The 27,150-nt window shown below is 35.7% G+C and overlaps 1 protein-coding gene across 6 annotated transcripts in view; it reads right to left on the bottom strand.

Annotated features, from left to right (window-relative positions):
- The window catches only part of PCDH7 (protocadherin 7), a 469,679-nt gene that overhangs the window by 369,643 nt on the left and 72,886 nt on the right, over nt 1–27,150 (bottom strand). Inside the window, exon 2 of one of the 6 annotated variants that reach the window (XM_018049358.1) lies at nt 23,640–25,434. The exons of the other annotated variants lie outside the window; for them this stretch is intronic. Within the exon in view, the coding sequence (XP_017904847.1) occupies nt 25,357–25,434 (78 nt within the window). The 3' untranslated portion in view covers nt 23,640–25,356. Of the gene's footprint in view, nt 1–23,639; nt 25,435–27,150 lie in introns of those variants that run through there. 6 annotated transcript variants of the gene reach the window in all.

Below are 27,150 nucleotides of genomic sequence, written 5' to 3'. Positions count from 1 at the left end.
ATAATAGATTTTGCAAAAGCTCAATTCAGAATAGAGCTGGAGTGCGGCATTCTGATTGAGTTACCTCATCTCCCTAAATGCGTTAACCACCAGAAGCTCAATATATCTTCATAATGCTTCGAATTATGTTTCCTTCATTTTCTAATTAAAGGCCTGATTATATTTATGACAGTTAGAGAATTTAATATGTGCATGTTTAGTTAGTTGAAAAATTAAATTCATCAGCTCACCTACTTTTCACTACAGCTATTATACTAACAAGAAAAATGTAAGTAGCCATAATGTTATTCTCTCAAAATAAATTAGATAAATAATGTTTTCCCTTCATTATGTGAGGGAGGATGAAAAGAAGATAGTACTGAGAAAAGGGTTTAGAAAATAAGGAGAGAACATATACTTTAAGAAATTGTAGAGTGAATTGAAAGAAATAGCATACACTAGAATGAAGTTTTACTTTACCCTCTAAAATTTTAAAAGTAGTTTAACAGAATTCATCAATATGGATTATAATATGACTCACTTCTCAAATCTGGATTTTGAATTTGTCCTAGAAAGAAAGTTTAATGCTGTGTCAGTGAACATTTGTACAAAATGTACTTAAGGATTCATATTTGACGAGTGTACTCAACCCTAATTGAATTTCTGAGGGAGAAAATGACTGTCCATTTTAATGTAATTTGGAGATGTTATCTCACTAGTAATATTTTCAAAATATACATGGAGAGTATAAAACAAATAGTGACGAATTCATAATCATTGATATGTCAAGATCTTAGGGCTTAATGATAGGCTCAAAACCATAGTACCACCTACCCTACACCCAAATATATTACACATCTCAGAAAATTGAGAATGTTACAATGGTAGACTTATTTAGTCAATTTTATTTATTTAAGCTGTCTGGTTGTAAATCTTCACTTCCTAGGAATTTTAAAGATTTAGAAGCAGCTATCTTATTCCTCAATCTTGGAATAGGCACATATTTTCTGTTATGGAATTGTACTCTGCGTACATTCGTCTCTGTTCACTGAACTTTAATTTAGAGACCACGTCTTGTGCACTTCTGAATCATTCCACCCTATACTTTTACAAGTCCGGGCCTTGCTTTTGACTAACATTTCTCCCTATAAGGCCTTCTTGTTCTCTACCTAGTAAAATGGTACTAGTATTACAAAAGGCTTCCCTGTGGCTCAGCTGTAAAAGAATCTGAGACACAGTTTGATCCCTGGGTAGGGAAGATTTCCTGGAGGAGAAAATGGCAACCCACTCCAGTATTCTTTCTAGGACAATTCCATGGACAGAGGAGCTTGGCGGGCTACAGTCCATACGGGAATCAGAAGTGACTGAACACAGCACAGCACAGTATTTCAGAGCCCATTTCCAGTGCTCTGAATCTTTTCCTGATGCTTTCTAGTTTCCACCTGCCCTCAGTCAGGGTCACCTTACACCTTCCATGGACCCTAGTCTCCTCTGCCTTAACAGACACATCCATCATGAAAAAAAAAAAAACTTACCCATTATATGCAATGACTGTGTTGGTATAAAGATGGATGTAGTAATATTATACATTAAAACATTTTATTTGACTGAAAAGGTCCTTGTTTTTCTTCTGATTTTAAAGGAAACTGAAACATTGTCATGGGCCCCACATTAAAACGTTCTGTGGATCCAAAGCATTGTAACTATCGTGCCCAATGAACAGTCAGTTCTATTCCAGGATCCTTCTCCAATGCTAGAGTTAAAGATTCTACATGACCTTGTTCCCATAGCATTTGTTAACTCCCAGCACTGCCAGGCAAAGAGCAGCCACTAAGAAATTTTGTTTAATGTTGCTAGTTAACATTTCACCATTTCATTATCAGTTATTGATTACATTTTACCTTCCTAAAACTTATTGTGAGTTTCTCGAAGAAAGGGTCAAAGCCTTATGCACTTTTATATATCAGAGACGCATAAATTATTTGGTATATAGTAAATATCTATCGAATTGAGTGAAACTGTGCTTATCTTTGTCAACTCACATCAGATGCCACTGACTGCTACTTGGGAGAAAAAATTTTTCCAATAGAGAGGACTAACTTTCCGCATGAGAGGAATGTTTGAAGCTTGGATTGTCATTGAAAATTATCTAGTTGTCTGATCCTCAGTTCTGACCTGAAACACACAAATAGCTAGAAATCATTTGTAATGGTAATGAGCTGTGTTCTCATATTGGCATAATGCCTCTCTTTGACTGTTAAGGTTTAGCCATAGACCTCAAGATAAAAATACTTTATACAGTAGAAAAAAGAAATGAAAGAATGAGAAGTAACCTTAAAAATGATAATTTACAAGAGTATACCTCATTTACTTATTATGATTTATTTGTTATTATAATAAAATTTATCTTTCAACACTGACTTCCAGTGAGTATAAAGCACAAAATAAAACTAAGAACTTGGAGCATATTAACTGCAAGTCTAATTATTAGCTGTTTAATATCATCCAATATCTATTTACTAAATTAAAATGAACTACATACATAAACTATTTGTTCATCATTCAACTGATATGTGATAAACACCTATTATAGACATTATAGTAGATATAAATATGTTGACAGAAGATCTCAGTCTAGTAAGATAGATAAGCAGTCCATTATAAATATTATCCACTCATATAATTATCAGGAGAGGTGAACGTTTGTGCAAGTGAAAGGTAAGCAGAGCGACTGACCCTGATTCAGTTTGCAATGGAGGTGCTTCAGGTTTTTGTTCATGAAATCTTCAAATGGCATTTTAAACTACAAAAGTCATGAAAGAGAACTAAAAACATAAATTATAAAGAACAAAATATTTTTGCAGGCAGATTCTTTTCCAGCTGAGCCACCAGGGAAGCCCGAGAATACTGGAGTGGGTACCCTAACCTTTCTCCAGAGGACCTGCCAGACCCAGGAATTGAATCAGGGTCTTCTGCCTTGCAGGTGGATTCTTTACCAGCTGAGCTACCAGGGAAGCCATCTATGATTATACCACACAGAGTTAAGCTACACATTGAAGAACAAGGAAAAAGCAAACAGAGGAAAAGAGAATTGGCATTTCAGGCATGAACAAATGCAAACTGGAGTGAGATGGCATCACAAAATCAGAAAAGGTGCTAGAGCATTGGGATCAGGGACACAGCCTGCATTATATACATAATGTAAACCAGACTAGAGAGGGACACTGGGGTCATCAAAGGCAGAAAACAAGCAGGAAAATGGTTGTCTCCCTGTAGGTCTGTATAGGGCCCCCATTCAGCAAGAGATGCAAGGTGAGTGAATATTCATGACACTCTTAGAGGTTGAAGATCAGAATGGAGCAGGGTTAGAGCAATTCTAGTCACCATTTTTCCTCAGAGATAACCAAAGATTGCCCTATTTCAGAAGCTTAGATGTCTAACCTTAGATGATAGCTCTATCTGTCGCCTGACAGGGACTTACTTTTACAAAATATTTGCACGTTCTTTATTTCATTAATTCTCCATAACAATACTAAAGACTATCAGAGACATTTCTCACATTTAACCACCACAGAAATGGAGTCTCAGAGACATTCAAAGTTTTGTTCCAGGTCAAAAGTTTTCAAAACAAGACAAGGACCAGTGCTTCCTTTTCTCCTTTTTGAACAGACAGACCAAGTTACTCAAGTCCTATAAATTCTCCAGTGGACAACATAGAGGGTTGGGGGCAAGGGAGAGTTGATACTGCTATCTAAATTATTAATTATGAATGCTTCTTTTTTGCCTCTATTTATTTAGATAATCACTTAATTTTCCATTTTGTTGAGTATATGCTGCTACATCATTAGTCCAATTTGATTTTTTAAGAGGTTATAGGCTTAACAGAAAACAAGAAAAAGAATGATAAACTCTATTTTTTCCAGATACATTTGTAAGCTTTTCAATAGTGACACCAATATGAATATTTCATAATTACATATTTTATTTTGGAGGACCAATAACTGTTTTAATATAGAAACCATTAATAGAATTACCAGATGGGTGCTTTATTTGCTTTTAAAGTGGGTTATGAATAGTAGCAATTAGTCATTGATGAAGACCTCTAAGTTGAGAGGTTTTTCATAATTCAGCACCATGATAATTTTTTATTTCATCTGCAAAACAATAAATACAAAATCGTTTGTAAAAGGCAACATATGTCTTGACAATTTTCTAATTATCTGAGTGTAAAATACTCAATTCTCCTGCAGAGAAGGAACTTTTCACATGACACATTTGTACTCTAAATCCTACAGCAGATTACTAGAAATTGGTGAATCCATATTTGTATGATTTGTTTTTATCAGATTCTATCCAGTCAGAGCCCAGAGTTATATTTATTTTTCCCACAAAACGAGGTAACTGCTTATATAAAAAACAAGTATGGAGGATGGGTGTTGAGTTGAAAGCTGAATTTATTCAGAGATAGCGTTAAAAACTAGACTCCACACTTTTCAGTGAAAATAAGAAGGGAAGCATGCCAGATGGAAATTGGCCAAATGGTGTTCTTTTAGGAATTGCACTGAAGTTATTCTGAAGGAGGAATAAGAAAAGAGAGAGAATTTTCAACAAGATGCCCTGAAAAAGTTTTCTGGCTTTACTTGCCAATAAAGAAGCAGAGAACAATTATTATTATTCAAACATCTTAATCAATCAATAAGAAAGACTACCAAGTATTTTATCACAGGAAATGCAATTTTCAGTAGCTTTTCTATGATATTTGAAGTTTATCAGTTGTATTCTCTCTCTAATATAAATGATTGGTAATGGCATTTAATCCCTTTTCAGTATGTTTATTCATTTAATCAGTCCTGGCATCTCTTCCAATCATCCCACGGTCTTTGTACACGTCTGAATCTCTCATCTTCTGCAAACACCAACTAGAGATATGCCTACATGCCCACCTCTCTCTCCTACACCAGCTAAGAAAAGAAGCCGCCTGTGTGACTATAGGCACCCCCGGAGAACCCACAGTGGCTGCACATGCTTTGGCTCTTTCAACCCAGGAAAAAGGAACCTGGGTTGAAACTTCTCTTTCTTGAGAGCCTACAAAAATGTATGTTCTAATTAAACATTTGCTTTGAGATTTACAAAATATTTAACATCAGAAAGCCTCTCTCATCATCCATCATTTGGAATTTTCAAAGTGTGCCAGTACCACCAAATTTTCTTTGTTATAAATAAATGATGACTGTTACCATACGTGCTGGGTTAGCCCTAGGAATGTAATAATATTTAGTTACTAACTCAGAACACTTGCTCCATCCTATCTTTAAAAATGCAACCAGAATCCAGAAATGTAATATTTGTGGTTTCAGACTACTTGTAGAAAGCCTAATTTTATATTCAAATCTTAAGTGATTATAAAGAGTTAGTTGGGACTGCAAAACATAGCATTATGTTTGATGAATAAGAATCTGTTCTATTTTTGTAGTGGAAAGCCCATGATTGCAGCTCATGCATGTCTGACATCCTCACAGATCTACCTTAAAACAGTAATCCGTGAACATGCCTTTGTGGTCATGTCTTGGTCCCAAGTGATATTTATAATCAAAACACATGGATACCCAAGTAAATATGTATTCTTGCTTTGAAATGATAAGAAGCATGTTTTGCATTGTTTTCCTCAAAAGGAAATTGAATGTGTAAGGAAGACAATATCTTGCTTTTGTTTGTATTTCATTGTTTACACTTTGGAGAACAACTGATATACCAGTTAGAAACTTCTGATCTGTTGCTGCTGCTGCTGCTAAGTTGCTTCAGTTGTGTCCGACTCTGTGTGACCGCATAGACGGCAGCCCACCCGGCTCTCCCATCCCTGGGATTCTCCAGGCAAGAATACTGGAGTGGGTTGTCATTTCCTTCTCCAATGCATGAAAGTGAAAGTGAAGTCGTGTCCGACTCCTAGCAATCCCGTGGACTGCAGCCTACCAGGCTCCTCCATCCATGGGACCTTCCCGGCAAGAGTACTGGAGTGGGTTGCCATTGCCTTCTCCTCTGATCTGTTAACCCTATTCATAAAATAACTAATGATTCAAGCAAAGTATTTAAATTTCAAGCAAAGGCTTAAATACTCGAGTGGGTTGCCATGCTCTCCAGGGGAACTTCTGACTCAAGGATTGAACCTCCATCTCTTAACTCTCCTGCATTGGCAGGCAGGCAGGTTTTTTACCATTAGTGCCACCTGGGAACCCATATATATATATATATATATATATATATATATATATATATATTGCATAAAAATCAAAAGGATAATAGCATATTTTCCAAAAATAGTCACTCTCCAAGAGAACTCCAGATCCAAAACAAATAATATTCTATTCACGTCAACTTTTACAAATGTGATGAGAAAACTAGAGATGCTTGCTGCTGCTGCTGCTGCTGCTGCTACTAAGTCGCTTCAGTCATGTCCGACTCTGTGCGACCCCATAGACGGCAGCCCACCCAGCTCTCCCGTCCCTGGGATTCTCCAGGCAAGAACACTGGAGTGGTTACAACATTCCAAATGCCTAAGACACAGCAGACACCAGTGTACCATCTAAAAATAACTTTACTTAAATAAACAAGTATATAAAAAATAAAACAATAATTCTGATGATCAAAATGTAAACAATCAAGTAAATCAAATAAAGCTCTATGATAGATTCTTTTATTTTTTCAGATTAAGTATGATCAATTTGGGCAAACAAAGATTTGGGCAGAAATTGCAATTCCAATGAGTGCTACAAAAAATTATAAAACAGAGTATGATGAAGACAGTCAAGTCAACCACTGTGGGGACTTGATATCTGGAGGGGAATTTAAATGATGAAGAGGAGGCATGTATACAACGACTGGAGGGGACAAAGAGTGTTCCAAAGAGCAAGCATAACAAGTTCAAAGGCTCTGAAGGAGGAAATCTTTTGGCATGTTTCAGTGACAGAAAAAAAAGAATCAGAGTGGCTTTGGTTTAGTGAATCATGCTGAGATGGAAAGGAACTGAGGTCCCAGAGGCAAGCTGGTACCCAATCAGGTCATGCTTGTAGACCATTTCGGAAGATTGGATATTATTCTCATTGTAATAGGACACTGGAAGATTTTGAACAGGGGAAGGACATGTTTGCACTTGTAATTTAGAAACATCACTACATGGATATTGTAGGGAGCACAGGAGAATCAGAGACACAGCAGATGTTGGTGACTTGGATTAAAACTTAGAAGAGAAGGTGATGAAAAATGGTAAGATTTGGTATACATTTGTGATGCACAGCTAATAGAAACTGCTGATTGATTAAGGTGGCTTATAAAGGAAAAGAGTAAAAGGTGATCTCAGGGGTTTTCCTCTGAAAAAAAGTGGGTAGACATCTGTATTATTCACTCACATGAGCAAGGTTTACAAAGAGGGAAAACTGAGTTATATGAGGGGAAAACATCAATGGTTCTACTTTTACTCTGTTATGTTTGTGATCATATTAATAAGGAGCAATTACTGAGCACTTATTCTGCGTCAAGTATACTTCTAAACACTTATATATTTTTATTTATTTATATATTTTACTTAATCTTCCCAAGAAGTCCATGCAGTAGTTCTTATTATCATCCTCCTTTTAGAAATAAGAAAACTAAAGTACAGAGAGATTTACCCTAGTCATCCAGCTAATAGAGTCAAGGAGAATCTGGTACCAGAACCTACTGCATGACCACTGCGTAATACTGCCTTTACCTGTGGAAAAGCTGAATGGGTCATTGTATTGAGTATGGAGCCCAGGTGAGAAGCCTGGGATGGTGATGCATAAAAACAAAATCCTGGTGCACCACATACCTTAGACATCTAGCAGAAGCAAGATAGGTGACTGAGAAGATGTAGTGAGTAGTGGAGAAGGAAAACCAAGTAAATATAGTGATCAGAAGTGCTCCAGGGAGAGGGAGTGAACAACCAGCCAAGATTCAGACCAGGAGACAGAATTGATCACTGAATTCAGCAAAGGAATTCTAGTGATTTTGATAGAGATATATCAGTGGAATGGAAAGGACAAAAGACCCATGAAATGAATTGAAGTCACTCAGTCGTGTCTGACCCTTTGCAACCCCATGGACTGCAGCCCACCAGGCTCCTCCATCCATGGGATTTTCCAGGCAATAGTGGATTGCCATTTCCTTCTCCAGGGGATCTTCCCAACCCAGGGATCGAACCCGGGTCTCCTACATTGTAGGCAGACGCTTTCCCATCTGAGCCACCAGGGAGTGGATTAAAACGGCTTAAGGTGTAAGCAAGTGGACATTGACAGATTTTGGTAAAGATCAGAAACTTGGTGCTATCACTGGAGGTGGTAGCTAAGACAACTTTCTCTTTCTTCTTTGTTAGTAGTTAGGAACTTTGTGTTTAAGGTAGGTTATATTACCACATGTTTAAATGAAAATTAGCATGACCTAGTACAGAAAAGGAAATTCACCCACTAGAACATATCTGAGACTAAAAACAAAGTAAGTTAGCATGCATGGGATCTGGGGGCTTCCCTGATGGCTTAGTGGGTAAAGAATGCCTGCCAATGCAGGAGATACAGCAGACTTAGGTTTAATCCCAGGGTCAGGAAGATCTCCTGGAGGAGGAAACGGCAACCCATTCCAGTATTCTACCTGGAAAATCTCATGGACAGAGGAGCCTGGAAGGCTACAGTCCATGGAGTCACAAAGAGTCAGACATGTCTGAGCACGGATGTATGCACGGGAACTATTTGCAATGAGTTTTAAATTTTAGTCACATCGATTTCACTACAGGCTAGAACACTGTAAAAAACAATAATCATCTTCCTATTTCAAGGCAAAGAGGAAGAGGGACATTCTTTTGAACTTCCCCTCCCAATTCTGAGACATTGTTCTATCATCTTAGTTCAATAAGCCCTATGTCTACAAAACCCAATCAATCAAACTGTTTTCTAAACCTTACCATCTACAAGTACTTCATCAATTCACTCGACCAATTTGGCAGTTAGCTTGTTTTATCTTGTTTGTTTTTTTCTCCTGTTGCTTGTTGCTATCCTAGATGGTTTGGATGACTCATTCATCTATTTAGCTTCAAAATTCTTTTGCCCCTGTATTCAGTGACCTACACTCCCATACAGCTTTGGCAATCCACACCCATAAACACAAAATGGATTATTTCTAAACAAAAGCACTCTAGTACTATCTAGAATTGTGAAATTCTCTTCTCTCATCCTCTATCCCACTCATGCCCACAAAACTCCTCTTCAGCGTGAAAGGCTAATGCTTTCCACTGCTTTGTCTTTCACATTTTAGCAGTCTCCAATCCTTCCTGGCTTCACTGTCATCTCTGCTTAATTTTGATCCCCCTGATAACACATTTTCATGGGTGCAATTGATTCTTCCATTCTTTGACCTTCTCTCACAGCTGCCTTGCCAATCCCACCACCAAATCAATCCTACCATCTGTTCACTCTCCTCCTCATCCTGGGCTGCCAAGAGTTACTGAGAAAATTGAATAACCACGCTGATTGACTTTGCTACAAATTTATGATTTCCGATGTCAGCTGAACTCTCAGAGCTGCTTAGCAGCCCTATTACTCATTCCTACTTGGCTGGTCTTCCCATTCCACACAGCAGCTGTTCCCACCACACCCTCCTCCGATCTCCCACCCCCACCCACCTAAACCCCAAAACATGATCTCACCTCCTACTGCTGAGAACACTGAGGCTATCAGGCGTGACTCCCCTCTGCTTCCCTCCTCTGTGTCTCCAAATTTATCAGTATCTTTACTCATAAGGACTTTATTTTGCATCTGAGAAGAAGAATCCTTGTTCTTTTGTTCATCTGACCTTTTCATTCCATTCCTAGTTGACTCTGCCAAGATCTTGTTTCATCAATGGGGTTTCTATTTTCTGTTCAGTCCCTAAGCTTCTTTCAACCCACAAACCTACCTGAAGTTCCCTATTTTGTTGAAAAAAAAAAAAAAAGTTGTTTTTTTTTTCCCTCTTTTCCACCATCAAATTACTGTTTTCTCTTCCTCCCTGCAAAAATTTTTGGCAAAGGACCTTGATTTCAATAGGTCTTTTTACTTAAAACTGATTCCATACAACCTGATGAAATCTTACTTGGCCATCATGCTGATGAAAATATTAGAAATGCTATAGAAAAGAGGCTTTTCTCACTCTTCAGTTTTCTTGATCTGAATGCTGGGAGTTTGGCTTTAATACGAATTCATTTATTTACTGTTTCTCCCCATTTTTTTTTGTTTCCCCCCATTTTTGAAAGGCATTTAAATTACCTAGGATTTAGTTCCATCATATTTCAGTTGCAGATGTATGGGTCAAATTTAAGAATACTCTGGGTTCTTTTGGGCTTCCTTGGTGGTTCAGATGGTAAAGATTTTGTCTGCAATGCAGGAGACCTGGGTTCTATCCCCGGGTCAAGAAAATCCCCTAGAGAGGGGAATGGCAACCTACTCCAAAATTCTTGCCTGGAGAATTCTGACAGAGGAGCCTGGTGGGCTTAGTCCGCCAGGGTTGCAATGAGTCAGACATGCTGAAGCAACTTACACTACTATTACTACTGCAGGTTTCTTTGAGCAAATTACTTTCACCCACTGAATTTAGTGTGGCAAAACTGTTATTTTTTTCTTCTTGTCAGAAAGTTGATAAGCAACCCCAAAAGGACATTTCAACATTCCCTCTCTGGAGTCTGAACAGTGAACTTGAAAGGAATAGTTTACCAGTCACTACTGACCTCTGAATTGATGTCTACCCTCTGGAGCTGGAATGGACCTTTCTCTTTCCTGAGCACGTTCATCTCGCACAAAAGCTGATCTCCACCTCTTGGTTCCCAAAGCCATCTTCGGTTGAAAATACTAAATTGCAAACTTGGTTTTTACTGCTTGAAAATAAATTTTATGATTAGGATTAAGTGAGCTCTTCTGCATAATATTTGTATTGCAAAGTCTAGTTCCTGGTAAAAATTAAGTCAATTTTTGCTATTATTATTTTTTGATATTGTTATTATTAGTATGTCTATGGACAGAAATGCTCTCCATTTTTTTTCCAGCTTTTCACCACATAATTTTACATTAAGTTCTAGATTTCTTCAAATTCTATCTGGCCATTCTTCCCATGTTCCCTCTGCTCTAACCACACTGGATGACGGGCCTTTTATCAAATAAATGACGAACTTTGATGATTTCATTATTTGGCTTATGATTTCTTCTCCGGTTAAAATGCCTTTTTCTTCCCTCCTTAGTGTAAGTACATTTAATATAAGCTCAATGCAAAAGCTGTTTGTATTATTCCCCAAAGTCTTTACTTTCTCTCTTTATCTCTGTTGTCCTATAGAACTTGTAACACATCTGACACTCTTGGTAATGAGTTCCTTGAATGCGCAGATAGTATCTTTCCAATATTTATATTCCCAGACTCAAGCACAGTTTCTGGGATAAAGCAGGTATTCCATAATTATTTTTGAGTAGTTATTTCCCTCTAGTATTTTCAGTATAAAAATATACAATCTGAAATTTATATATATATATGCTGTATATTAATAATATAGATGGACATATATATGAATATGTGAAACATACATACATGAGGAGAAAATATATATTTAAAGTATTTATTATATATTGAAACATGTGCATGCAAAATAATTCAGAATTTCTATACTTTTCTACTTCATTGGTTAATGCTTCAGCAGTCAGTATATGATTCAACACTGACATTAGTATTCCTGATATACTTTACTTATGATATCAAGGAAAGTTATATTCAGAATTGGCAAATCAAGCATTGGGAAAATTCTAAATTATATGAAATGGTAAGATATTCCAAAAATATGATACATCAGAGATTGTATCTTTTTATAATAATATTAATAAGCCAATTTTGATTTCTAAGTAACTTTTAAAAGTAAAAATTTAATTCTTTCAATTAGAGAATGTATGGTAAACTGTCACTTCATGAGTAACAGTAACATTAAAGACAAGATGGTATTGCTTCTGAAACCTATCAAACCCAATATAAATTTCAAACAATACAATCATTTGATTTAAAATTATATTAAAAAGCATACAAAATATGATTTATACAAGATTGTACTTAAATATCATGCCAAAATATAAAACAGGCATTTTGAAAATTGTCCATTGAGAATGTGGATATTTGTCTATCAGTTCAGTTCAGTTCAGTTGCTCAGTAGTGTCCAACTCTTTGCAACCCTATGAATAGCAGCATGCCAGGCCTCCCTGTCCATCACCAATTCCCGATGTTCACTCAAACTGATGTTGATCGAGTCTGTGATGCCATCCAGCCATCTCATCCTCTGTCGTCCCCTTCTCCTCCTGCCCCCAATCCCTCCCAGCATCAGTCTTTTCCAATGAGTCAACTCTTTACATGAGGTGGCCAAAGTATTGGAGTTTCAGCTTCAGCATCAGTCCTTCCAATGAACACCCAGGACTGATCTCCTTTAGAATGGACTGGTTGGATCTCCTTGCAGTCCAAGGGACTCTCAAGAGTCTTCTCCAACACCACACTTCAAAAGCATCAATTCTTCAGCACTCAGTTTTCTTCACAGTCCAACTCTCACATCTATACATGACCACTGGAAAAACCATAGCCTTGACTAGATGGACCTTTGTTGGCAAAGTAATGTCTTTGGTTTTGCATACGCTATCTAGGTTGGTCATAAGGAGTAAGTGTCTTTTAATTTCATGGCTGCGATCACCATCTGCAGTGATATTGGAGCCCAAAAATATAGTCTGACACTGTTTCCACTATTTCCCCATCTATTTCCCTATAGAACGAGTTAAATATTTTGCATATATAGGATATGTGCAATATCTGCATTATATGGAATATTAAGAATAATCAGCAAAGCAGAATAACTTTATAGGCCATCTTTGTTGGAAAATTTAACAATATGTGTAACACATATTAATCATTATTCACAAACCAGGGATTCTAAATTCTTGAAACACTGGATAGCCCATGGCATGCTGTGGGCCCTTTCAGCTCTAACAGATTGAAGCTGAATTTCCTTGGTTGCAAGTCAAAGATCACACAGAAAACATCCAGGCAGAAGGCATCTAGTCTAATAGAATATGTATCTTTTAATTGGAATTAAAGATGAAAAAAGAAAGAAAAAAAAAAACCAGTAACTTTGCAGGCTGTGCCTTCAATATTGATGATCCTTAAAAATTCCACTGTTACAGGACTGTCAGAACGGTCTCACTACAAATGAAATCCTATGAATTGCTTTTTTTTTTCCAAAAGAAAACAGTAAGTCTTAAAAGGGTTAGGACTGCGAAAATCATATCCACATTATCTGTGGCATAAATTCTTTTTTTCTAAACCATGAAACACAGACAGTAAGCAAAAATCACTGAAAATACTTTAATGATATGCTACAAGGTCAAAATAAAATACTTTTCGGTAAGTGTGAAATACTAATCGGCTTATAGCTTGAACAGTGAGCTCAGACAATGATAGGGGTAGAAATGAGATGGCATCTATTTGATGAGTGACAATTCTTCAGCCTTCAGCCTCAAGATAGCCTCTGAGGTGTGACTTACCTGAGATCATAGCTTAACATCAAGGGAAGTCTTTGGTGACAGTCATTATTTCAGCGAGAAAAATTTTATATTTAAATGAGACTTTCTACCTATATGCAAACATCATATAGATTTGCTATAGCACCATGCATAAACATTTTAAGTTGAACTGAACTCCATGTTCAAAGAATAGTTTCAAGTCTATTGATTTTAGAAACATTTCTTTTGTTATTGTACTAAATCCTCTACTAAGGAAATAAGTCTCTAGAGAGGAGCAGTGTATTGGTTCCAAGAAATGACCAAGAGAGCGACTGTCTCTACTACTTATTCCAGGTAAAGTATGACCACTAATAGCATAGCATTCCAAGTCTAAGAGAAATATCTCTGTTAATGAACAATCCAGATCCCTTTCAGGATATTTGTTTCTTCCTTTTCTTTGTAAAGCTTTGAAAATTGTTCCCCTAAGAAATCAAGGCCTCCACTCCTCTATACTTAAAGACCTCTGCCACCTGACTCCCATTTCTCTTAGAATCATGTTGAATCTCCTTAACATGAACTCTAATGCTGTTTATATTTTGATCTATTTCCTGGTTTCCTTTTAGACCATTCTGCCTTGGCATCTACTTGTACTCCCTCAGACCCTTTACTTTTGGCACCATCTAGTTATCACATCTGGTTAATATAGTTATCTTTTTAATAGGATTTCTGCATAGAAGAGTAGATCCTGAGTAATACAGAACACAAGCTCTAATAAAGGTTATATTATTTATGATATATATGTATCTAAATAGGTGCATATTACCTTAACTGTTACCCAAGATTTAATTCCTTATACGAATTGACATCCTCCGCACTTAATCAATTGTAGAAATGCAATAAATATTTATTGAGGAACAAATTAAACATTTTAATGAATGACCTAGAATCACATAAAATTCCCATCTATATCATCAAATGAATTCAATCACTGTTTAATAAGCATTTACTAACTTAGAATTTATTAACCTACTATAGGCAGGCTTCCCAGGTGGCACAATGGTTAAGAATCTGCCTGTCAATTCAGGAGACATAAAAGACAGAGGTTTGATCCCTGGGTTGGGAAAATCCCCTGGAGAGGGCAATGGCAACCCACTCCAGTATTTTTGGCTGGAGGATTCCATGGACAGAGGAGCCTGAGGAATACAGTCTGCTGCTGCTGCTGCTGCTGCTGCTGCTGCTGCTGCTGCTGCTGCTGCTGCTGCTGCTAAGTCGCTTCAGTCATGTCCAACTCTGTACGACACCATAGACGGCAGCCCACCAGACTCCCCCATCTCTGGGATTCTCCAGGCAAGAACACTGGAGTGGGTTGCCATTTCCTTCTCTAATGCATAAAAGTGAAAAGTGAAAGTGAAGTTGCTCAGTCACATCCGACTCTCAGTGACATCATGGACTGCAGCCCACCAGGCTCCTCTGTCCATGGGATTTTCCAGGCAAGAGTACAAGAGTGGGGTGCCATTGCCTTCTCCGAAAATACAGTCTATGGGGTCTTAAATAGTAGGACATGACTGAGCACACACACTTCAACCTACTATAAGCAAGGCACTTTGCTCACAACTGAGGTGAGACGGCAAATATGTATCAGACTTGGACCATTCTTGTGAAGAGATTATGATGTAACAATAAAATAAAATGTAATAGATATATTCACCTACATGCACAAAAACTTTTCCATCATTAAAGGTAGGAAGCCCCAGCTAACATAAAATCATGCAGATAAAGTGACTTAAAATTAGCACTCACGACCTGGTAATCAGAAACAGCTTAACAAAAGAAGAATCAAGGAAAAATTAGAAGACAGAGATTTGCTGGAGGAAATGAAAGTAAAGGTTAAGGTAAACTGGTAAGAAAGTGTGAAGCAGGCAAAGTCACTCAAAAGTTACCAGGCTTAACTGGAGCACAGAGTTTATTAAAAGAAGAATGAAAAGTAAAAATGTGAGAGGGAGATTAGTGAGAGAAAGAAGATTCTAAATTAAGAAACTGGAAATTGATTAGAAATGAGCAGGCACTAAATGTTCCTGAGCATGGCCTAAGGAGAAGCAAGTCACTGTGTTCTTGCAATGTATGGGATACTTCAGCCTTCAGTGTAATATCTGAATACATCTTACATATTTTGTATACAACTTTAATAGCAGTTCACGCATGCTTTCCATGCCTAGCCATGATCTATTTTATCTTACAGTCTTGATCAGCTGCCAGTAGCAAAGAGAGAGAGCGTTTCTTATTTAACACATATTTTTATGATCCTGTATTGCTAGATGGCACAGTAAGTGAAGTAACTTCCAATAACAGTTATCAGCATATCAATTTCTAATTCAACTAAACACAAAGTAATGGTGACCACTGAAGGATGATGCTAGAGACATCTATGTGAAAAGCAATCAATCTAAAGATCTAACTGTAACATATATTTTAGGACAAATTAACTGGAAAAATTACAGCAAACTATTTCAAGAAAACTGAATAAAGCATTCCTCACAGTTAAACAAAACTGAATGGCAACAGAAATGATGTAGCAATAGCCAAAAAGAAAATACCACAGTGTAAAACGTGCCCTCCACAATCATGACAGTGATTAACATAATTAATCACTTTATTTTGATTAATATAATTCCAAATATTCAAAGAAAGTGGAGGTAAGAATATGAGCTCACCGAATTACCTTCCTGAAGTATACTTGAAATAAATAAATAAATCTGTTAGATATTTCACCAGTGTTTGTTTTAATCAGTAGTTTCTAAATGCTTAGAGATATTCCTGGAAACAGTTCAAACTATGTGTTAATAATTGATCATGTTTTACTATAATCTCCTTTACAAATATAACCACGTTTTATAAGCATGTTTATATGCTAAACATAAAAATAATCTAAACAATCTCCCAAATGCCTTTCTGAGACATACTGAACAGCAAGCTTATTTATAAAATTTATGAAGTCTACACCAAAAAATAATTCCAAAATCAAGTTTTAATTCATGTAAAGGTTTAAGGAAACCATGGTTTAAAGTCAGGCACATCTGAAGTTTGAATCTCAAACTAATTCATGACCAGTGTTTTGGTGTAAAACAAATGTTTGTTTTTAATAGTACTCAGACACACATATAGTTATGGTGGACAGTATTGTGAATTGCATTCAGACTGCTTCTGGAATCTTAGCTCAACTAGTGAATGGCTACATGACTGGGTCACATTTCTGAGCCTTTCTTTAATAATAGCTGTTATTTATACATTCTCACTTTATGCCAGGCATGGCCATAAGTGTCATATACCAACTTATACTTAGTCATTATATGACATACAACTTATATAGCATATTAATGCATGTACATTTGCTAATGCTACCATAAGACTACTAATATCTTCATTTAAATACATGACAGGTTAAATAACTTGCCCAAAATCTCAAAAACTGGTCCATAATCAATGCTCTAAACACTACATTTTTAATTCATGAATTATATATTCTTTTAAGTCATATTTTCACAGGAACTCCAAGAGAGGACAAAATACAATTCAAATGTTCAGTAAATGTATTTAAACTGAAAGATCACTCACAGATCAGATCATTATCAGGTAAGTAAGTAAGTAAGTAAAGTCACTCAGTCTTGTCCGACTCTTTGTGACCCTGTGGACTGCAGCACACCAGGCTCCTCAGTCCATGGGATTCTCCAGGCAAGAATACTGGAGTGGGTTGCCATTTCCTTCTCCAGGGGATCTTCCCAACCCAGGGATCGAACTCGGGTCTCCTGCATTGGAGGCAGACGCTTTAATCTCTGAGCCACCAGGATTAAAAATTAAATTGCAACTTTCTGATTATCTAAAGATATAATAACACCATTAAAAAGAAAGAAGCTTAAGAATAACTTATCTTTATGTTCATCCTAGCAACAATGTTTACTGAATTATTTTTTTTTACCACAAGGTCAAATTAATCCTTATTTTAGAAAACTGCTGTTTTTGTTCAGTCACTAAGACGTGTCTGACGTTTGTGACTCCATGGGCTGCAGCATGCTAGGCTTCCCTGTCCTTCATTATCTCCTGGAGTTTGCTCAGATTCACGTCCACTGGGTAAGTGAGGCTATCTAACCATCTCATCCTCTACTGCCTACTTAGAAATTAAAACTTCCAATTGATTATGCACTACAATTAAAAGTTCATAATTTTTATATATTTCTATTCCATTTGCCAAAAATTCATGCTAAATGATAAGGGAGCAATTTGAATTGATGTGTTAGATAAAAGTCAAAGAGAAAAAAAATTAAGTGTTTTTATTCTCTTTATAATGTTTTGCTTAACAGTGTCTTTAGATTTCCATAAATACTCAGTTCTGTGCACAATAAAGTATCAGTGAGCAACATGATAAAAGTTATGTTCCAAATGGCATCCATACATTAACTGCCAAAGGAAGCTACATAATAATTTTTGAAAGTGGAAAAAAAAGTCCTCTGGACCTTCTATAGTATGCAAAGTCAAAGGAAACGGATAGCTTAATGATACAGCCACAAGGAGGTGGCCAGCAGCGTTCAGTGACTGGGAAAGAAAGCTTGACAAAATCTAGGCATATTAGTCAGTTCCTTAAAATATTTTATTTCTCTGCAAGTTCTGAATTGTCAGCAGTGTAAAAAGTACCTCCAGAAGGATTCTATATTTTATACCTCTATATTCATAACTACTATAGCCATTTTTCATACTGTTGTAAAAAGGCAGAACCAATCAGCTGGCAGATGACTGTCTTTGGCTCAGCAGAAACTTCCATTTCGTATAATAAAGACAAACACACACAATCTGAATACATTCTCACTGGGGAGGGATGGAGGGTTGGGAGACTCCTTTCATGTCATTTACTTTATAAATTATTTCTAAGATGCATATTTTTTTTCTTCAGGCTGTCCAAAGGCAGAGTTCCATTGTGCCTTTCCAAAATGCAGTCCTTTGTAAGTGATTTCAATGGCCCTTAAAAGAATCCTATGAATCACATTATACATTCAAAACTATGATCACCCTAATACATATCTTTCATGTTTTTCTCTCAAAATCGTAAGCAGAACTTCTCTTTTACTGAAGTGTATCCTTTAGGCATTTACTTGTGGTCATTTGGAATTTAAAATGTACTTCATTTAACACTATTGCGCATACAGTTATTTGATAGGCTTTTAATTCGTGGAAGGATTCATACCATAAAAATGCTTTAAAAATCTGTTCTAGATTCAGATAAAAAAGTGTATGTATGTTCTCTTCTTTTAAAATGTAGAATTATTTTTAATCCTGGTAACATATGATATGAAAAGTGAAAAAAAAACTGAAAGTTTGAGTCACTCAATCGTGTCCGATTCTTTGTGACCCCATGCATGTGATAAAACCATCAACAATTCTAAAGCTCTCTTTCTTTTTTTTTCCTTGACTCCATTATACCCATTGGGAGTACAATGGCTTAGGTCACAACGTGAAACATCAGGCTAATTAATCTGCTAATTAACTGGTATAAGAAATATATTGCATGAAGCAGATTGCTGTATTACTTTGTTTCAACTTTTATGTAACCACTAGTTTAGAATCATCTAATCATGCTCTTTAATCCAAATGTTAATCTCAGATGGCAATAACACATGATTGCTGAGGAGCTCCCATGTAAGATATGTACTGCATTTCTTCCCAGTACTAAAAATGGTTTACTGAAAGATGAAAAGATGCTTTGTTTACAGATCCTTGGTATTCACTTGAATATAATCTCTTCTAATGCAGTACTAATAACAAGATATACTCAAAAACACTTGCTCAAACATCTTCATCTAAATAGTGAGACATCTGTTTGATAAGTTATCACAGGATTTTTATTAAAAAGGCTCATATAATCAATTGCTTCATCAATATTATTAGTATTTTCCTTAACACATTTTTTTTCTATTACATGACTTTATCAACCAAGTTTCAATTTGGGGTTCGAATAAATGACATATTTGTAACTAATAAATATTAAGGGGTTTTAAAAAGTCAACCAGCAAAATAGTTAGATTACGCTATACCCACTTGAAATCTACTAGAGGCAGCCAGTTTCTGATCTTTCTGAAATGGATATACCAAATGTCTGCTGCTTTCATAAGCCTGACACATAGGGGAGAAAAAGTCCTTGCTGACCTACCTTTTAACTGCTAGACACAGAGAGAAGAAGAAAGATTAGATACCTAGGCCCCCCTCAGTTGCTACTGAGACAAATTTTCGCTGACACAACTGGGCAGTAGCAATTAAAAAACAAGGTTGAGCTGTACCTGATCTCAGAACACCAGTCTCTTAAAACAGGAAATGTTCACTTTCCCTCCAACATCTAAGGATTGAGTCTAGAAAGATATTCATTTTTAATCACATTAATCTTAACTCCTCATTAGAAATTCACAAAACGCAGCACAAGATAGGTTATTATAGGGGAATTAACATCCACAAAAATATACAGTAGCCAGCTTTTTCATAAAAAACTGTAGAAATTATTACAATGTATAGTCTAATAAAAATCTGTAGTTGGCTTTTTTCTTTTCAGTTGCTAAACTGTGATATAAACTTAAAATATAACTTTATCTTGTTTTCACTAGCAATTCTATGAGTTTACAAGGACACAGAGCCACTTCTGAGGCCTACATTTTCCAAAGTCACAATTATTCAATATATTTCATCTAGAAAGTAGTTTAAAATAGGCCAAACTGAGCATTTTCAATGCTTATTTGTTTTCTTCTCTTCAATATGCTTATTTAACCACCTACTATATTTGAAATGAAAATGAAAGCCACTGACTTCATCGATACTAAATATGATCCAGTTCAATTCAGCACGTATTTAGTTTATATTTCATACATTCATATCTTATCAGCCAATAAATACAGCACTGTTTTATGCTTAATGAAGGACTTTGAAAATAAAGCCCTCATCATATTTAACAGATATTAAATATTTTCAAAGAATAACAACTGCCTGTTTATGGATTGGCTGTCATAATCAGCATTACCCTTAATTTTTATGATAAGCTGATATATTTCCTATTTTGTTTCACAATTTTTAAGCTATTAATAATGTGAGAATTGCATTCCCTTATGATTGTGGATAAAGTGATCTCCAAAAATTGTTTCGTAACCTTTTGGAAGCTTTCATCATATAACACAGGCTTGATTTCAGCTTTCACAGTTTCTTTCACTTGCCTATGACTGAAGAAATTACAACTCACAGAACTCCCAGATTTGAACTGTAGTGGATCAGAAACTGATGCATTCCCCTGGAGAACTTGGACCTGCACAATTTTTCTGAGTTTCACACCATAGCATACAGAAAAGAGTGAGGGCTTGGCATTACACTTTTCTGTGAGGTGCCTTTTACTTCACTTTTGCCAGTGATACTGAGTTTATTTTGGCCCATGAACATCTCAGCCAATAATCATCTCATTCTATTCATCTCAATTATAAAAGCAATAAGAAAATTAATAATACCATTGTTTATTGAGTTCTTGTTATGTCATACTCACTTTGCCTGGATGAATCTCATTTAATCATCACAACTAATTTATGAAGTAGATACTGTTTAACTCCATTTTACATACAAAGCAATGGAGGCAGAGAGATGTTATTTGTTCAAAAGTCAGTCAAGTTATGTGCATGAACCATGTTTCAAACTCAGGCAGCCTGGATTCCAGACCCTGAACTCAACCACTGTGATATCCCATCATTTAGCACATGGCATTGTAACATTCAGCCTGCACGGCTGGAATTTCCATTAGACTGGGAGCTCTCCCTATTCAAAGAATGCAGCTGACATATTCCTCAGTCCACTCATATTCCAGCAGCAAAGTCTTTATTTAAAAAGAAGTTGCAGCAAATAGTACATGTTTATATTAATACACTTTAAGCATGCAAAACAAGTAAGTTAGAGAAAAGCTTTTCTCTTCTTCCCTTCATATAGTATTTAGAGCAGACCTTTCATCACAGATTCCATCTTTATCCAATATTTCAGTGAACTAGAACATCTGAATACCTTTCACATCTAAGTCATGCATTCTGAATCTGCCTCACACAGTTAATAGATGTGTGATCTAGGGAACCACAAAATTTATCTCTGCACCCCCAAATAGTTTCAGAACCTATCTTGAATTCCTAACTATAATAGTGTTTGCCATGAAAGCTGTGACCCACCTATTGAATATGGCCTCTGAAACCAGACTGGCAGGGCTCAATGCTCAGCACTATCTCCTGCTAATTCTGTAGCTTTGCAAATTTACCGTAATTCTCTGTTCCTCATTTCCTCATCTGTAAAATGGGTCTCATGCAATAATAGTATCTAACCTCATGAGGCTGATATAAATATTAAACAGAGCAATTACTATATCATCTGTACAGAGTAGGGTCTTGGGAACTTAAGTTTAAAATATTATCAGAGAAATATGAAAATCTGTTTGACTATATATACCAAAATAGAGAAGTAGAATAATAGTAGCCCCCCAAAATAGCAATAACTAAAAACAAATTTTCATTCCCAATGATATTTTTTTATCAATGTGTATTCAATCTGATGGATTCTGGACATAATTTTTCAAAAGGAATTCCCATTCACAATTATACTGCTCTGTGTAGCCATTTCCCTCAAGCCAAGTCTAGTCTCCTCTCCGTCCTCTCTTTTTTTTCCAAATGGATAGAGGCATAGGACAAGTGTAGAAGTTTTATGTAGAGATACTAGGACTTGGGAGAGGTTTGATAGGTCCCATTTAAATTTTTAATCTTGCAAAATAAAGACTAAATTGACAAAATTAAATTTTATTATCCATATCAGTTCCATAAATGGCCAGAAATTCACCTAAATGGAAAAAAAAAATTCAGAGTGACCAATTTCTGCATAAGGATCTTTGAAGATTATCCATGCCATCTCTGTGATGTTGAAGGTGACACTATTTTGCAAGTCAGTATGCTGCAATGAAAAAAAATCCACAAGATATCTATGCTTTCATTTTGCTTCCCACTGTTTCTCTGACCTTTCTCAGTTGGAGTAGTAGCAGGAAACTAAAATAAAAGTACTATTTTTTTGTATGAGGCACTTTGTGAATAAGCAATCGTGAAATCAGAACAGTTGTAAGACTTCTCTGCCTGTTGCTTCTCCTAAGCAGAGAATTACTATTAGTCAAAAGAGCCTACGGCAATAAACATCAGGGGCTAGTGTTTCTTTCTCTTCTGAAACCAATCAGGCTGATCCAAGTTCAAAAATGCTTTTGAAGTTATATGTGTTGATCAATCCTTGAGTAGTAAAGAGCAAGAAAAACTGGTTCTAGATCTTTAATACATTCTGCCAGGGAATGCATTCAACTCAATGAAGTACAAAAAGGTTTCTGCTATTACAAATTGAGTGATTTTGTACTTGGGTGCCACTTGGTTCAGTTAACTTAGAAGGAGATATTGATTCCAGACGTGATTATTTGTATGTCAGTACATATCTCTATTAAGTCAAGCTAAGGCTGGAACAGCAACAACTGTAAATTAATAGTTTTTCTTGGTCCTAAGGCATAGGTTGAGATTTGGGTCAGTTTAAGTGGAAAACAGCATGTGATTCTCTTAATAAGGATTATCACTATTGATTATTGATATAATCACTATTCTATAGCATGGTGTTAATATTTCCAAGATATCAAAACCTAAGAATTAAGTTAATTTATCAGAAATTAAGAATGCAAATGATTTTAAAATTGATAGTTCAGTCCAAACTCATCCTTTATGGGTGAGAGAGCTTAGCACCAGGTAATGCAAAAAACGTATCCTCAAGTCTGGCTATTTAGCACCAGAGTAAAATTTGGCATCAAGACTCCTGACCCTGTTCAGGGTGCTATTCTCCAAACATTCTCAAATATATCTCTGTCAAACCTTTTCTCTTTATCTTAAGTGGCTAAGCTCTTCACTTCCAAATTGTAAAGATGCAGAAAATATAGTTTAAAACCAGCAACATAAATATACATCTCATTTTGTTTTAAGAGACTATTAAAAATACAGACATTTTATAAAGTAGACTTCTTTATTATTTTGGCCACAGAAAAATATTCAATACAATAGAATTATACAGCTTGTAGACTTATAATTTATTATAATAGCATAAAAACCAAAATCCCTGTAATAGTATAGATAGGGTACCAGCTTCAGTTGATTGTCACATAGAAAAAAGAGGTAAAAATTTCAACTCTAAGGTTAATCAGTAATATAAAGAGAAATGAACGTAAATACCAGAGTACAATAGTTTCAAAATTATTATGGCACATAGTGACCTCAAAAAATACATCAATCTGTTTGAAATACTATCTTATCTATGTTAATGCATGGTCACTTGTATAATTCAGATTGAAAAAAATTGGGGAAAAAACACATGTAATTTCTTGGCATATTTAGAAGTTAGAACACAAATATTTCCCCAGTCTCATCTGTAAGAGCAGCCGTGATTCACATTCTCTGTCACTGAATAAAGAAATCTTAAGGAATATAGTAGGACTTTCCAACTGTCTTCAAACTGATTTCACAGGAGCCTACTCTCATTATTTTCAGACATCAGTACTATCTTAATTTAAATGGCTCCATTGCATTAAATATTATACTTAATTGGCGAGATTTTGCAGTAGTCATTCTATCTTCAGAACTGCTTCTTTTGTGAATAATAATCTTTAATATGATCATGACATATAGGAAATGGCTTAAGACGGTTTACTCTACCTCTTTACATTCTAGGTAACAAACCAAAGTGCAAATGTCAATCTTCAAGTTTTACCTTCTCCCACTGATACATACAGGCACACACACAAATGCATACATATACACTCACGCCCATACACAAATTAGACTTTATACAGTATCTTCAATTGAGTAAGTAACTATAATGCAAAGAGTTACTTCCCACATGCAATTCACCTTTAATAAAATCTAAAAAGTCCTCCTCTGCATACCTAAAGGCATAGGACCACAAATGTAAAAGGCCAGTTTCCTATTAAATAATGGCCGTACATTCCTATAACACTTAACAAGGTTTACCCTAAATTCAATCAGAAATTGTATCAAATGTCTGTGAGATATATCCTGATCTTCTGCTTTTACACCATAATAAACTCTATTTCAACAAGTATCAGATTGACCTAAATTTTATTTTCTCTTGTGTCCATTAGTTTCTCATTTTCCCTGATTAGCAGTAGTATTTCTTCTTAGCCTTGTGAAATAGTATGGAACAAGCTAATTTTCTCAGAATTCAGTCCTGAGGTATACGTTTCCATTTTCTTTGTTGATCTAGCACAGGCTCAGGTGATTTCTACATAATGCATCCAATTAGTTCAAGCAAGGCAAATGAAATCACATCTATAATAATTTCCATCTTATTAACTATAAACAGTAAGTAAGAGGATATGTTTCTCCACTCTTTGCTTGAGTCCTTTCAAGTGAAAACCAACGGAAAAGGATTTCCTGTTCTTTTCATACTCTTGAATGTGATGGTATTTGATTCAGCGTCTCCATTGTAATTGATAAGATTGTAAAACCTCTCTCACATCCCTTTTTTATTCTATACTGAGAGCTTAATTTTCTTTTCCAGCTATTTGCAAATTATCGTTTGATTCCTTTTTTGCCGAGAATTTATTTTAAAGCCATTTTGTTTTCTTCCAAATCAGAGCTTCATTTTACTCAGCTAGTGGTCCTGCCCCTTGGGAATCGATTTCTTTTTACACAGGACTAATCCAGGTTTGTTAGGATCCAACACCTTTAGTTGGAACATTCCATGGACTTCACTTACGAGCACATACATTCATTTTACACGATTCCTCAATGTGGCCAGGGGGTTTCGTGGTCTGCACTGTATCCACCTATAAAAAATACAAAAATATATGTCTGCTTTACAGGGATGTGAGTAGGGTTTTGCTAGCCTAGATCCAAAATTTGGATGCATATTTTGGCTGATAGTATTCTTTCCTTCTTTAAGATGTATTTGGAGTGGCCATAAACTCTTTTAGAATTCATAGAGACATAATTGTTCCAGCTACAATTAACAACCCTAGGGCATCTACATCAATGCTGTTGGCAAATCTCTCGGATTCCGTCTTTGACAAGAGATATTTGCATGGTAAAAGAAACATTGAATTATTGTTTTTCAGGCTTTGAGTATTTAAAGGAGAGGGGCTGTCAGGGAAAGAAGTGTTGTTGGCTTTATTTATGTTATAAATACAGATAAGAATGAAATGGTAATTTGTTATCAGTTCTTTTACAATTTACTGTCCCTAAACTCTCTGGGAGGTGAGCTTGATCTGAATGTTCACACCCTTCAAAGTAGCTCTCTAGTCTCTAAATGTAATCATGGGAATCTGAGCATTTTACACATCATCAACAAATGGTTCACTGATTTATGGTCAAGGATGAATTATTAAAACTATCCCCTTCAAAAATATGACCATAAAAAGGTATTGTTTTTTACAAATGAAAGTAATGATAATACTCCTTTAAAATGTTTTGGTGCCAATATGAGTTTTAAATAGTACTGAATATTTATTGCTTTGAATTTGAGCCTGATCTCTGCTCTCTGACAAAAAATGCACAGAATATTGTTTCCAGTTTAAGGATGCAACTGATGTCAGTAAAAGCTTTAATGACTTTGAACACTGTCGAAAAGGATAATAAATCACTTCCATAAAATAAAAATGCTATAGTTCACTAGCAAAAGAATTAGAATGTTTTAAGAATTAAAAAAAAAAATTAGTACTGCACCTAATTTCCAATGTCACAATGCATCAGCACATGAGAATCAAGGTTAGAAAAGAAGTAAATGAACTCTTTCACTGAATAACCAACTAACTCACATTTGAAAGTAAATGGAACAAAAAAGTAATGTCTAATTTAAAAATTGCTTATATTCAAGAGCATAAGATGCTTAAAAATTGTTCTGACAGCAGATTATCCATATTAGCTGTATAAATTTAAGCAGCTTTAAAATGCCTTAATTTATTAAGTTAAATTTTATCTTTTCTAGAAATAGTGTATATTTTCTTTCTCTAGCAAGTTTTAAAACTTAACATAATTAAAGATATTCTGGCCAATAACACACAGAAGACAAGTTTACCATGGAATCTGTGCTGAGTGAGTTTTCATGATTTAGATGTAAGTTTAAGCTGAACATGTGCTAAGTCGCTTCAGTCTTGCAACTCTTTGCAACCCCATGGACTGTAACTCACCAGGCTCCTCTGTCCATGGGATTTTCCAGGCAAGAATACTGGAGTGGGTTGCTATTTCCTTCTCCAGAGGATCTTCCCCACCCAGGGACTGAACCTGCATCTCTTATTTCTCCTTTACCACTAGTGCCATCTGGGAAGCCCTAAGACGAACATAGGTTATCTAATCAGAACACAAACCATACACTACGCCTGTCATTTAAAAACTTCTTTATACAAAAATGAAAACTATATATTTAAAAGTTTCAGATACTGTTTTTTATTTCCAAACCAATGAGAATGATTTAGCCATAATGCACAACTAGTCTACATTAGATCACCCTGTTAGGTACTACCTATCATGTTTGTGCTAAGTTGCTC

This window comes from Capra hircus, chromosome 6, assembly GCF_001704415.2.
Source record: "Capra hircus breed San Clemente chromosome 6, ASM170441v1, whole genome shotgun sequence".
Taxonomy (NCBI): Eukaryota; Metazoa; Chordata; class Mammalia; order Artiodactyla; family Bovidae; genus Capra; species Capra hircus.
Note: the sequence above shows the minus strand (reverse complement) of the source record. Positions and strands in the feature narration are given on the sequence as shown.